Source organism: Osmerus mordax, chromosome 8 (assembly GCF_038355195.1).
Source record: "Osmerus mordax isolate fOsmMor3 chromosome 8, fOsmMor3.pri, whole genome shotgun sequence".
NCBI classification, from domain to species: Eukaryota; Metazoa; Chordata; class Actinopteri; order Osmeriformes; family Osmeridae; genus Osmerus; species Osmerus mordax.
Genome location: NC_090057.1, coordinates 5,804,933 through 5,821,125, shown reverse-complemented (window position 1 = coordinate 5,821,125; position 16,193 = coordinate 5,804,933). Strand labels below are relative to the sequence as shown.

The following is a 16,193-nucleotide window of genomic DNA, read 5'->3' as shown; positions in this document are numbered from 1 at the left end:
TTTGGCACAGCCAGGAATTGAACCAACGACCTTCTGATTAATAGCCCGACTCCCTAACCGCTCAGCCATCGGACCCATTTTTAACTCTTATAAAACGTACACAAAATGTGAAACAACCTATCCCAAAAAGAGTTGGACTACGTCAGCCTGTGAACACAAGTTATAGCACATTAATTTCATTATTTTTGCACACGTCAAAAAGTTTACCGCAGCCCCACATCTAACCCTTCTCACGTCAAATCAAAGAAATGGAACCCTTCGTACAAGCAACGTCACAAAGGGCTTTACATCCATCCATAGATCATTACCTACAACCAACATGGGACCCTCAAGGAAGACAAGGCAACACTCCCAGCAAAACTCAGAGAAGAAATGGATGAAACCTGGGAGCAGCAATGAGGGATCCCCTCCTCTTTAGTGACACTGACAGGTGCAGACCACAGTCTGGAAAACGTCACGCAGTAAGAATAGAGATCCAAATAAACATTTAACCCAAAGTTAATGAATGTGGAAACACAGATACGGCGACAGTTCTGAATCATATCATTTGCACCGTCCTGCAGTGGTGTTTGGGCATTGCTCAACCAACTGTACAATATTTGAGCGTTGTTCCGAGCCACAGCTAGGGGCGCTACTGATGCCATTCTGAGGCATGGGTCAGTCTGTCTGTATGTTTATCTGCAGCTGTACTGGAGCATTCATGAACCTGCCAGTCACTCTACATCCACCCCTGCTGAGATTCAGCTCGTCAAACTCAGCTTCAGACTAGACCCCCTGCCTGCTCGCCAGTTGCTGCCAAACGTGTGTGTGTGCGGGAATGTGTGTGTGTATGGGATGGGGGGGGGGGCATATGTGTGGGTATGTGCGTGTGTGAGGTCGTGTATGTGTGTGGGAGGGAGGGTGTGCATATGTATTTGGGTGTGTCTGTCGTACGCTTCATGTGGATTTAGGAAGACGTGCTTACGTGCCAGAAGGATCAGGAGTGAGTGTGGGGATGACTGAAGGGTCTGAGACGAGGCTGTGAGGCAGGAGGCAGTAGAGAGAGGGACAAGGGTCTGAGACGAGGCTGTGAGGCAGGAGGCAGTAGAGAGAGGGACAAGGGTCTGAGACGAGGCTGTGAGGCAGGAGGCAGTAGAGAGAGGGACAAGGGTCTGAGACGAGGCTGTGAGGCAGGAGGCAGTAGAGAGAGGGACAAGGGTCTGAGACGAGGCTGTGAGGCAGGAGGCAGTAGAGAGAGGGACAAGGGTCTGAGACGAGGCTGTGAGGCAGGAGGCAGTAGAGAGAGGGACAAGGGTCTGAGACGAGGCTGTGAGGCAGGAGGCAGTAGAGAGAGGGACAAGGGTCTGAGACGAGGCTGTGAGGCAGGAGGCAGTAGAGAGAGGGACAAGGGTCTGAGACGAGGCTGTGAGGCAGGAGGCAGTAGAGAGAGGGACAAGGGTCTGAGACGAGGCTGTGAGGCAGGAGGCAGTAGAGAGAGGGACAAGGGTCTTAGACGAGGCAGGAGGCAGTAGAGAGAGGGAGAAGGGTCTGAGACGAGGCTGTGAGGCAGGAGGCAGTAGAGAGAGGGACAAGGGTCTGAGACGAGGCTGTGAGGCAGGAGGCAGTAGAGAGAGGGACAAGGGTCTGAGACGAGGCTGTGAGGCAGGAGGCAGTAGAGAGAGGGACAAGGGTCTGAGACGAGGCTGTGAGGCAGGAGGCAGTAGAGAGAGGGACAAGGGTCTTAGACGAGGCAGGAGGCAGTAGAGAGAGGGAGAAGGGTCTGAGACGAGGCTGTGAGGCAGGAGGCAGTAGAGAGAGGGACAAGGGTCTTAGACGAGGCAGGAGGCAGTAGAGAGAGGGAGAAGGGTCTGAGACGAGGCTGTGAGGCAGGAGGCAGTAGAGAGAGGGACAAGGGTCTGAGACGAGGCTGTGAGGCAGGAGGCAGTAGAGAGAGGGACAAGGGTCTGAGACGAGGCTGTGAGGCAGGAGGCAGTAGAGAGAGGGACAAGGGTCTTAGACGAGGCAGGAGGCAGTAGAGAGAGGGAGAAGGGTCTGAGACGAGGCTGTGAGGCAGGAGGCAGTAGAGAGAGGGAGAAGGGTCTGAGACGAGGCTGTGAGGCAGGAGGCAGTAGAGAGAAGGAGAAACTGTCCAGGTGATTGTGACCTTCTCCATAATGGATGACATCTCATGTGAAAACTGTCCCCACTGTGTACACTCACCCACCTGGTGTAGCTCGGCAACAGACAATCAGTATTCATGACCACTCGGGGCGGAAATGAAGTCAGATGCTGATAGGGTGACAGGGTCTGTGGGCCACCTGTTGTCCTATCAGGCGAGTCGATGGATTGATGTTATCCCTTTGATGAGGTAGATTCATGTGTGGACTGTAAAATGGCCTCATCTGTCTGTCCGAAAACGACTGGGCAACACTTTACATTGAGTTTACATCAACTACCATGCACCTACATATCAGTATCACAATATAGTTGCATGGTCGTTGATGTAACCTTTGTGACGTGTTGCCAAATAAGTGCTGTTATAATGTGTGATGTAACTAAAGCATAATGACGTGTAAGTACAGAACAGTTCCTACAGCATGTACCTACAATGTTGAAACTGTAGGGATTAGTAATTGGTCCATGGTAGCTTCCTGTAACGTGTTGCCCACTAATGGACAAGCACTGGTCAGTTGAAGAGCAAAACCGCAGTTTTCTCCGTCCTTCCAAGGCAGTGATCAGTGTGTGTGTGTGTGTGTGTGTGTGTGTGCAGGGTTTGTTCCAGCCATGGCTGGCTGTCTGTATTATACCTCTGCTCATTTTCTACCGTGTCAAATAAGCCAGATGTGCAGGGGTAGAAGCTTAGGGGATCGCAGCCAACCTTGTATGCAGGTATCGCCTGCAGCCCTCCCTCTCCCTCTCCCTCTCCCTCTCTCTCCCTCTCCCTCCCTCTCTCTCTCTCTCCCTCTCCCCTCTCTCTCTCTCTCTCTCTCTCTCTCTCTCTCTCTCTCCCTCTCCCTCTCCCTCTCCCTCTCTCTCTCTCTCCCTCTCTCTCTCTCTCTCTCTCTCTCTCTCTCTCTCTCTCTCTCCCTCTCTCCCTCCTCCGATCTTTTCCATCTCCTCCCTCAATCCAAACCCCCTCCTGTTTCACTGACTCGGGATGCCAGGTTTCTTCAGCCTTTCATGAGCTGTTGAAAAGCCCCTGCTGTCCCCTGCTTTCAATTTCTCATCAGTTCCACTAAGTACACCTTCAAAGGCTCTGTGAAAGAAAGGGTCTTTGTGAACAAGGAAGGAAAAGGAGGAGATTCTCCACCTTGTAGTATACACACACCAGCTTGCACCTTGGCTCCCACACACTATAGACACACACACACACACACACACACATACAGCAATGCACACACCTTAAGAATCCCACACACATGAAATGCAGAACAAGCACTGAGTGAAACAAGGAAACACGGACATGCACATGTGTGTACACAAGCCAAAAGACATACAGAACAGACCCGCCATCCCCTTCTGCTTTCAAACAGCATTCAAACAGTCAGTCAGTCTGGCTGTAGTCAGTCAGTCAATCGGTTGATCGGTCAGTTAGTCAGTCAGTAAGCATGTCATTCAGCCAGCAAGCCAGGTCATTGTTCTGTGGAGGACTCAGGCTGAGCAGCAACAATGGAGCGGCTGTATCAGAGCCTCCCAGCCTGGTCCCCTACAGACCCTGGTTTAATTAGCCAGACACTGAGACACACTCAGACCCCCGCATGTCCGCCTGACAGGCCAACTATCCCCTCAACCCCAGACAGCCTTTATCTCAATCCCCTAATCCTGGTACCTAACCCCCTCCTCCTCCCTCCCTCCTTCCCTCCACCCACCCATCCTCCACTCCTCCCTCAGCCTCCTCACCTCCTCCCTCCTTCTTCACCTCCTCCTCCACCTCCTCCCTTACCCCCTCCTCCATCCTCCTTCACCTCCCTCCTCCCCTCCTCCTCCCATGCTCCCTTCTTCCCTCCACTGCCACCTTCTCCATTCCCTCCCCTCCTCGCTCCCCTCCTCACCCCTAGATACAGATCCTTATGCAGGCTTCTTTAAGGATTCTGTTCATTAGAGCTGTCTGCTGGACTTCTGACCGTATCGATCAGTACTTCACTCACTTATTCTCTGGTCGGCATGGTGAGGTCGGCGCGGTGTGGTCAGCGTCAGCCTTGAGGGGCCGCTGACCGCAAGCGCTCGTTCCAGCTTTCAACACAGTTATTGTTGACATGTACCCTGGTTCTTTTTTTAAGATGCTCAATTGTCTTCTTGGATCTTGCAAACTTTGAATAACTTTTCCCTTTAATGTCCTTGTAAAAGTTCTGTTATCTTAGATTTAACTTTGAGTGCGGACCTGCATAGCTGTAACAAAAATACAATATAAATAGCTGTAACCCCCCTGCAGGGAGGCCTGGCTAATAGTCCCACTTAGACCCCCTCCCTGGCCTGCTGCCTACAGTCGGCCTTCCAGTCTCAGAGCGACTCAAAGCCACCTGATGGACGGTGATTGCCACCTGCTCTCCTCCCCACTCCCACTCCCTCGCCCAGACTCTTGATTGCGTGTGTGAAGCGATGAGGAAGTGGACAGACGAGACTGACCACACAGACCTGACATCATTGCCACCCGTACAGGTGTTCTGGGGAAATGGCCACTTAAACCCAATCACTCCATCAACACCCACCTCAGTTCCTTGGCAACTTTTAGTTTAAACTTCTTTTTTTTTTTGCTACTTTTTGCAAAGCAAGCTTAAAAAAAATATTGTGTTTCTATCAAATTCTCTGTTCTAACTCAGTGGTTAGAACGTTTGATGGCAGATCAAGAAGTCGCAGGTTCAAATGCCCAAAACAAATAGCTTTGGATAAAAGTGTTACTGAACATTACATCCATGAAGGACCACTGCAGAAGTCTCTCCCTCTCTCTCTCTGTCCCTCTCTCTATGTCCCTCTCTCCATCTCTCTATCCCTCTCTCTCTCCCTCTATCCATCTCTTTCTCACTCTACCTTTCTCCTTCTCTCTCTCTCTCTCTCTCCCTCTCTCTCCTTCTATCTCTCTCTGACAAGACCTCAGCCTCACCTGGACAAGACGACCTGACGGTAGCAACCGGTTCCATGGCAACGGGAACAGGAGAGCGTTATCCCTCTCGGATCCTTACCTACTGTTACCGTACCTACTGTACCACACACCCCTACCCAGAACAATATATGATGTAGTAGATTATACTAAGTATTCTCATGGACTGTCTGTATCATGGATTTGGGACTCTCAAGTACTGTCTGCTTCATAGATCTGGAACTCTCAAGTACTGTCTGAATCGTACATGAGATGTTGTCTATCATAAATGGAGTGAACTCTCACACTCTGAAAGGTTTACAAATATACTTACGATTTATTCATTTAGCTTTTATCCAAAGCGAAGGTAAAAACAGCACATATACTGTAGAAAGTATCAGAAGTGCATAGTTCTAACAGTGTTACGATGGTCAGAGTCAGGGAGCATTCTGTATATAGCAGGCACAGCTACACCCCATCTCAGCTACAAGGCACGGTGCGACAATAACCACATCCCACCGACTGCCACAATAACATCTTGACTATCTCATCACTGTCCACTCTCAGGCCTTGTCTGTATGGTGGCTGTGATACAGCATCATGGATGGAACTGATCAGTGCAGAGTTCCCAGCCCGGGTCACCTGACTGTGTCTCTCTAACAGAGTACGCGTAGCAGAGCCTCACGAGTTTCAAGGCTCAAGTGCTTTTTCATTTGATGTTGTCAATATCAAAGAGTGGATTAGACCTGCTTCAGAGAAGAAACTACTTCTCTTCAGATTTCTCTCTCTCCCTCTCCCTCTCTCTCTCTCTCTCTCTCTCTCTCTCTCTCTCTCTCTCTCTCTCGCGGAGTCCGGTTCTTCAAAGCTAGGTGGAAATATGTGTTGGGGGAGGCAGAATAAAGACACAGGACTCACAGAATATGTCTCAGAAATAGAATCAGGGTGAAGAGATGGTTTTGACAAAAGATCTATCTGTTTACCTGCCTGTCTGTCCATGTCTCTCCATGTCTGTCTGTCTGTCCATGCCTCTTCATATATGTCTGTCTGTCCATGCCTCTTCATGTCTCTCCATGCCTCTTCATGTCTGTCTGTCTGTCTGTCCATGCCTCTTCATGTCTGTCTGTCCATGTCTCTCCATGTCTGTCTGTCTGTCCATGCCTCTTCATGTCTGTCTGTCCATGTCTCTCCATGTCTGTCTGTCTGTCTGTCCATGCCTCTTCATGTCTGTCTGTCCATGTCTCTCCATATCTGTCTGTCTGTCCATGCCTCTTTATGTCTGTCTGTCTGTCTGTCTATGTCTCTCCATATCTGTCTGTCTGTCCTTGCCTCTTTATGTCTGTCTGTCTGTCCATGTCTCTCCATGTCTCTCCATGTCTGTCTGTCTATGTCTCTCCATGTCTGTCTGTCTATGTCTCTCCATGTCTGTCTGTCTATCTGTCTCAGCAGCATTTGACATCACGTGCAAGATGGATTGTACTTTAAAGTGCCCTTTTTAATCTGCATTTTTTTTCTTCTTCTTGATGTGTCTCAATAATTATCACCTCATGCAGACAGTCACAGTCTCACTCCTACTGTTCCTGGGGAGTGCATCAGAGTATGCAAACAGCTTGTGATTTTGAGGACATTAACATATTCATTTACCCAAACCTTTCAGTGATAGAACATTAGGTTTGCCGGGCGCTGAGTAGAGGAGGAAAATTGCTTTTACTGGCTATGATTTGACAGCTGCAAAGATTTTCAGTGTAAGAAAAGTAGCTCAGGGTAAAAGAAATGTGGCCATGGGATGAGTTTTGAGAAGTGGTTGTTACAGTGCGGTGGGTATTTGAAGGTCTTTCCTTTCTCAGTGTGGGGCTGTGTGATGCGTAAGCAAACAGGTACCATGTTCCTCTGGGGACGAATCAATTATAAATGATTCTCCTCTCGAAAGCCAGCTTGGAGACTGTGAGTCTCCAGGAGATCACCCATCACCCTATTCTCTACGGACCGCGCGCGACCGGATGCTGCGCGCCAAGCTTCCCTGGCCGTCTGCCGTGTATTATGGGATGGTGGGAGACGCTTGTCTTAATATCCCTGCTGTGCAAAAGTGTGAAGGACTGTGAAGGAAAATACAAATTGCCGAACGCACAGTCACAGTTTTAGAGCACTAACTGTGGAAGCACGCGCTACCTTTCTCTCGTTCGCCCTTAATCTACTTCTCTTTCTTTTCTTCGTTGCCCTCTCTCTTTCGAATTTTCTGGTATCCACCTCTTTTTAACTGCTCTCCCTCTTTACCTCCTCTCATCTTTCTCCTTCGTTCTTCTTCTGCTGTCCAGAGGGGAGGTGGAGTTGCGCAGCCCGGGTTGAATGCGGTGCAAACACTTCAGACAGCCCCTTCCTCCCACCCAGCACAGGAACTGACATCTCCAGCAGGAGAGAAAAAAACTCATAGAAAGGCTCTTCTCTTCTCCATCTATCCTGCCAGACAACAAAGAAAGTGTCAGAGCTGGAGGGAGGGAGGGAGGGAGGGAGGGAGGGAGGGAGGGAGGGAGGGAGGGAGGGAGGGAGGGAGGGAGGGAGGGAGGGAGGGAGGGAGGGAGGGAGTTTAGTTTCCACTAAATGAGGAAGTATTTTGGCTTATTTTCTGCTTGACCAGTGTGTTTGTGTGTATGTGTGGGCATTTGTATTGAATACATAATGTGTGTATGTATGTTTGTTCATGTCTGTGTTTTACAAGTCAAATGTTAAAGCAGTGTTTGAGGCAGAAGGTAATCTAAAGTAACACCTTGTGCATGTTGTGTCTGTTTACCAGACAGGCAGCTTGAGATCCCTCCTTGTGTCTGATGCCTGCTTTCAACAGTCTGAGGAAGACTACATAGTTTCACAGTCTCTCTCTCTGTCTCTCCCTCCCTCTCTTTGTCTCTCTCTCTCTACTGATTCTCACTCTCCAACACTGACCAAGCCCACTGAATACAGCAGCAGCAAAGCTACATCTTCTCATTTCCTCCTCCTCACTCTCTACCTGTCTTCTCTCTCTCTCTCCCTGTCTTCTCTCTCGCTCTCGCTCTCTCTCCCTGTCTTCTCTCTCTCGCTCTCCCTCCCTGTCTTCTCTCTCGCTCTCCCTCCCTGTCTTTTCTCTCGCTCTCCCTCCCTGTCTTCTCACTCGCTCTCCCTCCCTGTCTTCTCTCTCGCTCTCCCTCCCTGTCTTCTCACTCGCTCTCCCTCCCTGTCTTCTCTCTCGCTCTCGCTCTCCCTCCCTGTTTTCTCACTCTTTCTTCCTGTCTTCTCTCCTCAACACAACAGTACAGATGGCAGATCAAGCTGTTTGATACCAGCTCACGTCATTCTCCATTGAGTACTGTTACAACAGTGATAGGTTGTCCTTGAGAGGTTGGTAGTACTGTACTAAATGTACTGAAGCTTGTCTTCATGCAGTCTCCATAAACCACCAATACTTCACCACATTTCGAATCATTCACCACCGTCAATGTTTTACAGTGCTATATATACTGTATTATATGGTAAATTCTAATCCTAATCTAATAGAAATCAAGTTGCAATTCTCCCCATATAAATGAGAGCTTTAAGCATTGAAACTGAAGTAGTCCTTCTACTCCCTCACCCCCCCTCCCTCCCAAAATCCCCTCATCCTCCCCCGCCCCCCAACCCTGCTACATCCCCTACCCCTCTCCTCCACACCACCCCATCCATGGTTCCCTCCAGATTAACACCAGCAGTGATGAGGATGGGGGGGACAGACAGTGGGAATCAGTTGGGGTCTGTTTGTTTTGTTTGTCGAAGCCATTCGTCACATCACATTAGCCTCCATCCATCACCCCCACCCAGGGCTGCTCCACTGTACGGCCTGTGAATGATGGAACAGTGTCTCCACCATGGGAATACTCCCGCTGTCGTAATTGCAGCTATTTTTCCTGGTTTGGAGAACTCAGAGGGAAGAGGAAGCGTTCAATCACGGCTACTCCTCCTCCCTTCAGAGAACGAGTTGAACAGTTGCAGATATTCATTACCAGATGATGAAAGCCTGCAAAAGTGAGATAATACCTGGAGATTACAGAGGCGTGCTTTTAGCGCAATGAATGAAGTATGATTGTATGATCTGGGCGTTGTGGAGGAGTGGAGGGGAAGCTTATAGATTCTCATGTATGAAATATGGCATGAAAATTCATATCAATAAAGGCCAGCTGAATGTGACTGAGGAGGTTATCTTCTCTCTGTCAATTTGGAAGGGGGCAGAGATTAACAGTGTGTCAATCTGTCTCTCTCTCTCTCCCTCCATCTCCCTCTTCCTCTCTTCCTCTCGCTCCCTCCCTCCCTCTCCCTCCATCCCTCTTTCTCACTTTCTCTCCCTCTCTTTGTATTCTCCCTCCATCCCTCTGTCTTTGTCTCTCTCCACCCATCCATCCCTCTCTCTATCCTTTCATCCGTCCCTCCCTCTCTCTCTCTCTCTCCCTCTCTCTCTGTCTCATTCTGTCTATGTGTGAGTGCCGGTGGTGTTGTGGAATATTGGACTGCACCTCACTGTGTGTTCTGTTTCCTGTTCCCCGGGGTGCCAGCTCTGCTGAATGCCCTGGCGATAACGAGGATCGAGATAAAAGCACACCAACAACACAGAGACAAGAAGAGAGGGGTGTGTGTGTGAAGGTGTGTGCGAGGCTGTGTGCATGTGGGGTGGGGGGGTCTGTGTGTGTTTTCTTGAGATATGAAGACTGTGTTTGTGTGTGTGTGTGTGTGAAGGTGCATGTGTGTGAGGGCATTGGGGTTTGTGTGTGTTTTCTCGAGATAGGAAGACTTTGTGTGTGTGTGTGTGTGTGTGAAGGTGGGTGGGATTTTGTGTCCGTGTGTGTTTTCTTGAGATATGAAGCGTGTGTGCATGTTGTGTGAGATATGGACCCCCTGTGTCTCACGTACCCATGGAGATCTCATGTATCATGGGGGTTGGGTGAACACACGTGCGCAGAACTCAGCACTCTCTGAATCTCTTACAGAGAGACACACTCACGCACCCTCTCTCACACACATGCACAGACAGTATACACAGAACACATCCAGTTCAAACACATGCCCACACTCTCTCTCTCACACACACATACACACCACAGTTCCAGTAAGGGTGCCCAGTGCCAGCACTGTCCTGGAGAACAAATTCCCAGCAGTGTGAAGGAACACCGCGTCACAGTTTGATACCTGTCAATCTGGCACTCAGTCCAGGTTCCCCCTGCTCCACGAGACAGCAGATGTTAACCTGGCAGGACAGGGCCTGAATGTGGGCTAAGGACTCAACTGCAGGCACCAGACAGCTATCTGACCCACTGTCTGGGCACCTGCTCCCCCAGGAGGATTCTGGGTAATGGAGGCCACTGACTTGTCCTCGTTGGCTGAGGTGGCAGGGACATTGCAAGTACAGACAATGTGAAAACATTCCGCCGCAAATATGGTTCTGAGTCTGCAGTTAACGTTTAATCGAGGTCGATGCCTTTATGTAATATAACAGAGCCTGTTCACTGAGTAGTCTGATATTAACATTTGAATATTTAATTATATTCTAATCCCACTTAGTACTGCTAGTTTATGTACCCGTAGTATAGATAGTCCACATATTTAAATTTTAGGTATATGTTTATTGTATGCACCTTCCTGCCAAAGCAAATTCCTTGTCTGTGCAAACTTTCATGGCGAATAAATCCCATTCTGATTCTGAATACTGCGAGTAAATTATGAATCCCATTGTTGATGTAAAATGTTGGTATTTTGTGTGTACAGAATGTCCAGACTGTAGTGTTAGTGTTGAATCTGACTTGGTCCGGTGTAGTGGAGGATTGCATTCTTCCATATAGAGCAATGTCTGTCTGTTTCTCAAGGACTGACCCTGTCTCTTTCTAATACGCTACATTACTCCTCCGTGCTCCTCCATCCATACTTCCATCCATCCTTCCTATCCTACCATCCATCCTTTCATGTCACCCGACTCTTCCATACATTTTTTGTATCCTCCCATCCCTTCCTCCCGTCCTTTCATCCATCCCTCCATTCTTCCCTGTCTGTTGACACCATAGCACCATGCACAGTGACTTACACCATGACTTTCTCATCAAAGTGCTTTAATGTATTAATTCCCCTCTTCACACCCTGCATGTTCTACAAATAGACTTCTGATCGTCTAAATCTATGTGTTGCCAGTGGCCATCCCAAGATGACAAGATATAAAGATAGAGATGAAAGACGCTCTAGAAGCCGTATACTGTACATGTTATAATTTCATTTGTTGATTGATGATAGTTTCTTTGACGGTTAATTTTTTATACAGGCCTTATTTTATTATATATTTTACTTCCTCATCTTGTCCTGTGTGAACAGGAAGTACATGTATTAGGAAACCAATTTCTTCTATATGTTTTTTACATTCCTAAGGCGTTTAACGGTGCTTTAGATTAGTCAGGTTGATATGTTGAACAATCCAGTTTCCTAGAAAAATCTAACTCTGGCAAGGGAAGTCTTTGTATTCCTGTGAAAACCTGTCTTCACACAATGACGATAATGGCTGTCATTGTGTTGGCTGACCACAATGACAGAAAAGTACTCAGTAATGGTCACAATTACAGGTCAAAGGGTGGCCCTTATCCTGACAGCCTGACAAGAAAGTTGAACCATTCAATTGCCCAAGAACGCTAGAGACTTCCAAATGTAACAAGTCTCTCTTTCTCTTTGTCTTTCTGGCTATTTGTCGTCTCTCTCTTTCAATGTCTTCCTCTCTCTGTTACTCTCGCCCTCTCTCCTTCACTCTCTCCGTCAGTCTTTGAGGTAATTGTCTCTGTATGAGTCCAGTTTAGCGGGGTCACTGTTTCCTGCTCAGTAGAAGAGTCATTAGTGTTGCATATCTGGGATTGGGTAGTGCCGTTCTATCTCCTCTATCGTAGCAGAGTTCTGTGGCCACGAACCCTGGACTGCCTCTCTGCATCTCTCTCTCTCCCTAATGAAGGCAAGTTCAAACCTGCTCATGGTGCTTCCTGTCAGGCTAATTTGAGACGTAGAAATGTTTGAATAGAAGTAAAGCACAGTGAAGTTTGTTTTCTGGAAAGTATTGAGGTGATTTAGGTCAATGAAACAACTTCAATGGCCTGTGGTGCGTAGACGTTGTTGTGGAAATGAGTCTTGAGACATGGCTAGTATCCAGCTTGATGGAAGAGGTTGAAATATACACAGCACATTCTCCTATGTACGGTATCAGTCTTGTTTCCAAACCAGAACGGATGATTACATGAATAGTCCCATTTATGAAGCAGAATTGGGACAGAAGACATGCTCACTCTGGGTAGAAGCAAATTGACAGGCCTAACAGGCATATGCTAAAATATGTTAAACATGCTAAAAGCTGCAATATAATGTTGTTTACCCTCATACTTGTCTCATTAGCCCCATGATGAAAATGCTGGGATCTGGAAGAGCCAGCTTTCATTCTTTACAAGATGAGATTTTTTTCTTCTTCTAATGTGGGTCTGTGGTGAAATGATGCATAAAACTGCCGTCTGTGAAAGCTCCCAGCTTTTTACAAGAAATCTTCCGTTGGTTGCATAATTGTCCTGCACCTCCTCTTCCTGGTCCTCCGTGTCGTCCAGTGATGTCACATGAATATCCTTGATGTGTTTCTCCCTCCTCTGCTCGAGCGCTCGGTTTGGAGAGCTGTGGACACATGGACTGTGCAGCTGCTTACTTTTAGGTGTACACACACGCACGTACACAAACTCACTCACACACACACACACACACACACACACACACAGGAAGCTGTGCCAGCATCATCCTACCAGGCATGTGATAGCCAGACAAGGCTGTTTTTGTACGTGTGTGAATGTGTCTGCCAACATATGTGTGGATGTTTGTATGCATGTGTGTGGGTAGGTGAATTAGCCATGGATATTTTTGAAAACAAGTGTGGGTGTGTGTGTATGTGTGTGTGTTAATCATACTCTTAGTGAATCTCCTCAATGGGCTAATTGGCTCCCCAGTGTGCAGTGTGTGAGTGAATGACTGTGTGTACATGTGTGTGTGTGTGTGAGTGAATGAGTGTGTGTACGTTTGTGTGTGTGTGTGTGTGTGAACAGTCCATCACCACCCACTGCAGTCCTCTGTGTGCAAGCAGATAAGTCGCCATCTAACAGAAACTCAGTTAGACAAATTCCTCTGGAGTTTCACTGAGGAGACAGCCAATGAGACAGCATGGCCACATTTGGTTTGACCTATCCGTACGCTGCCAGCTGTCCAACACTGTGCCTTTCCAACCAATCATGACAGGAGTGACTGTTTGCCAACACAGTAACTATCCAGTATGTCCAGTAAGTATAGGGTCAAATGCACATGCTGTACCAGGATTCCCCCAGCAGACAGCTAGACTAGGTTTGAAAAGTGTTCAGACCGTGCTGTGGGTCATCATGACCGGGAGCTCACTAGACACAAGTCCAGCTCTGGTGGATATTCATTTAGAAGCTGAACACAGCCCAGAGACCCTTACACAGGGTTTGGCAGTCATCACAGGTTTGATGGAGCTGTGGTGCTCTGTCTTTGCCTGAGGACAAATTGAGAGTTAGCTGGTGGTTTATTCCCTTTTCTCTTCTTCCAGTCTCTCTCCCCCCCCCCCCCTCTCTCTCTCTCTCTCTCTCTCTCTCTCTCTCTCTCTCTCTCTCTCTCTCTCTCTCTCTCTCCCTCTCTCTTTTGATCTCCCCCTGTCTCTGTCTCTTTCTTCCTCCCTCTCCTTCTCTCTCTTGTCCCTTACTCTCTCTCTCTTTCTCTCTCTCCCTCTCACCATATGTTCTCATAGTCCTGGGCAGGGGGACCACACAGCAGATTGTTCTTGGTTTCAGAGGGAGGATGGCTAGACAGCTGGCCACTCTCTCACACAGCCAGACAGATGTTCAGGTGTTAGAGACGCACACACACACACAGGAGGAATTAATCCAATGAAAGAAGGACACTCCATCCCACCTCACCATTATTTCAACTAGAGTCTCTGTTTCTTTTCTCTAAAGCTTTGCTAACACAAAGGGCCAGCGTCTGCAGTCCACTGCTGCCCAGACTGGGCTGGGATGTGGTATTGATTCAGCCCAGAGTCCATCAGCGAAGGATCCCTTGGTTGTGATCTCTTGATGATGTTTACTGTGCGGAAAAGCTTCTCATGGATTCAGACTCCGAAACCGCAACTCAATCTAACCTGAGTCAACCCCATCTTTCTTTCTCTCTCTCTCTCTCTCTCTCTCTCTCTCTCTCTCTCTCTCTCTGTCTCTCTCTCTCTATCTCTCTATCTCTATCTCTCTCTTTCTCTCCGACTCTATCTCTTACTGTCCTAGTGTACACGCACGCACGCACACATTGTTTCTGGACAGAGTGGTCCTATCCCAGGCAGACCTGTGGCCTGAGAGGACTAGCTGGGAGCAGGGAGACAGATCTTCCGTCCCCTGGCGTTAGGGGCTGTGGCTGCCCTCTCTGCAGTACATTTGTCAAATTAAATCCAAGCCATGCTCTTGGAATTCTCCCTCTTTTTATCAGTGTAGCCTTTGTTCTTTGGTTGCAGCCTCATGTATAATGAATGAGGATTGGGAGGCTTATCCGTATTTGGCTGCACGGCCTGCTCTGTTATTCCCTGGGAAGGAGCTAATTTAGGATGGGGATAGGTCAGCAGGGGCTGCCTTGGGAGCTTGTCCCTCCAACCTCAGGTGGAGGAAGCAGAATATCATTAACAGCAGAAATAGAACGGGTGATTGTGCACCTCGGTCGAGAAGGACCCGGGTCCTTCATCAGAGAGATTGGACTGGTTTTGAGTGGAATGCTGACATTTCCCTTGTCTCTCATGGCTAGTTAGAGAGCACATACTGATGCCTTGAATCTAATACATGTCCCTCTTTCTCCACCTCTCCCTCCTCTCCTCCTCCACAGCGGGTACCACTTACATCTTTGGGAAGGGCGGGGGCCTGATCACCTACACCTGGCCCAACAACGAGCGTCCGAGCACCAGGACTGACCGCCTGGCGGTGGGCTTCAGCACCACCATCACCGACGGCATCCTGGTCCGCATTGACAGCGCCCCGCGTCTCGGAGACTACATCATGCTTCACATCGTGAGTACTGTGCAGGCAGCGCATGTCTAAAGCTACCTAAAACCCTTAAGGAAGACAAGGAAAACCTCCCAGGAAAGATGAGATCGACTGTGCCCCTCCACAACCCAGGCCCCCCTCTACTTTAGTTGGAGGACATTATCGATCGACCTTGATTGAACATTGATTGATCTAAGAGTCTTTGATCAACCTTCATGGATTGATCGGTGAAATTTCACCGATCAATACAGCTTTGTTTTTCACTGGTCTCTTTCACTGAACAGTCCTTCTTAGTGAACTGTGTTATCTAGTCCGGGTATTGAACATGTTCTTAGTGAACTGTGTTCTCTGGTCCTGGATTGGACAGGTATTAATATCCGAGTAGGAGATGTTGAAGTAGATAAACAGCCACTCCTTCCTCCTACTTCCCTACTTGGGAACGGGTATAGCTCATTGGTCGGGCATTTGACTGCAGAATCTAGATGTTGCAGGTTCAATTTCCCTGCCTATACACATGCATACATTTGCCTAAAAGGAATATATTTTTAGTAACAGTCTTGTTTTCCATGCGTCCTCTATATTATCCAGCCCCAGCCAGCAAATGTTCTAGAACACCAGGGAACCCCTTCCCTGGTGTGATTAACGAATCAGAGAGCAACACACTTCTGCATTCTGCTGCATGTTTAAAACATGGGCCTTCATTGGTCAATCCCTGTGCATCAATGGCACATGAATATCTCACATGCAGCTTTGTTGACCTGTTTACATAACCATCCACACAGACGGCCGGCATGGCCGGATCGCGGCTCCTGCTCAAGAGGTAGCTTGCTGATCTGGTGTGAAAGGGATGTTCGGGAGGACAGAGAGGAAGTAGGATTACAGCAGCAGATTGCGAGTGTTTCTCTCCTTAAAGAGCTCTCCTGAGAGGCCGCAGCAGTGAGGCGCTTCACAACGCCCAAACCCTCCATCTGTTCAGCCTGGCCCATCACGCCTCACATGATCTTACAGTGCTGAGAAGGAAGGGGTGTGTGTGCGCGCGTGTGTGTGTTTGCGTGTGT

At 48.4% G+C, this 16,193-nt stretch overlaps 1 protein-coding gene across 1 annotated transcript in view; it reads left to right on the top strand.

Moving 5' to 3' along the window:
- Positions 1 to 16,193, top strand: part of LOC136947178 (neurexin-3b-like) — a 191,904-nt gene that overhangs the window by 123,128 nt on the left and 52,583 nt on the right. Inside the window, 1 exon segment of the mRNA XM_067241068.1 lies at positions 14,978 to 15,159. Within this exon segment, the coding sequence (XP_067097169.1) occupies positions 14,978 to 15,159 (182 nt within the window).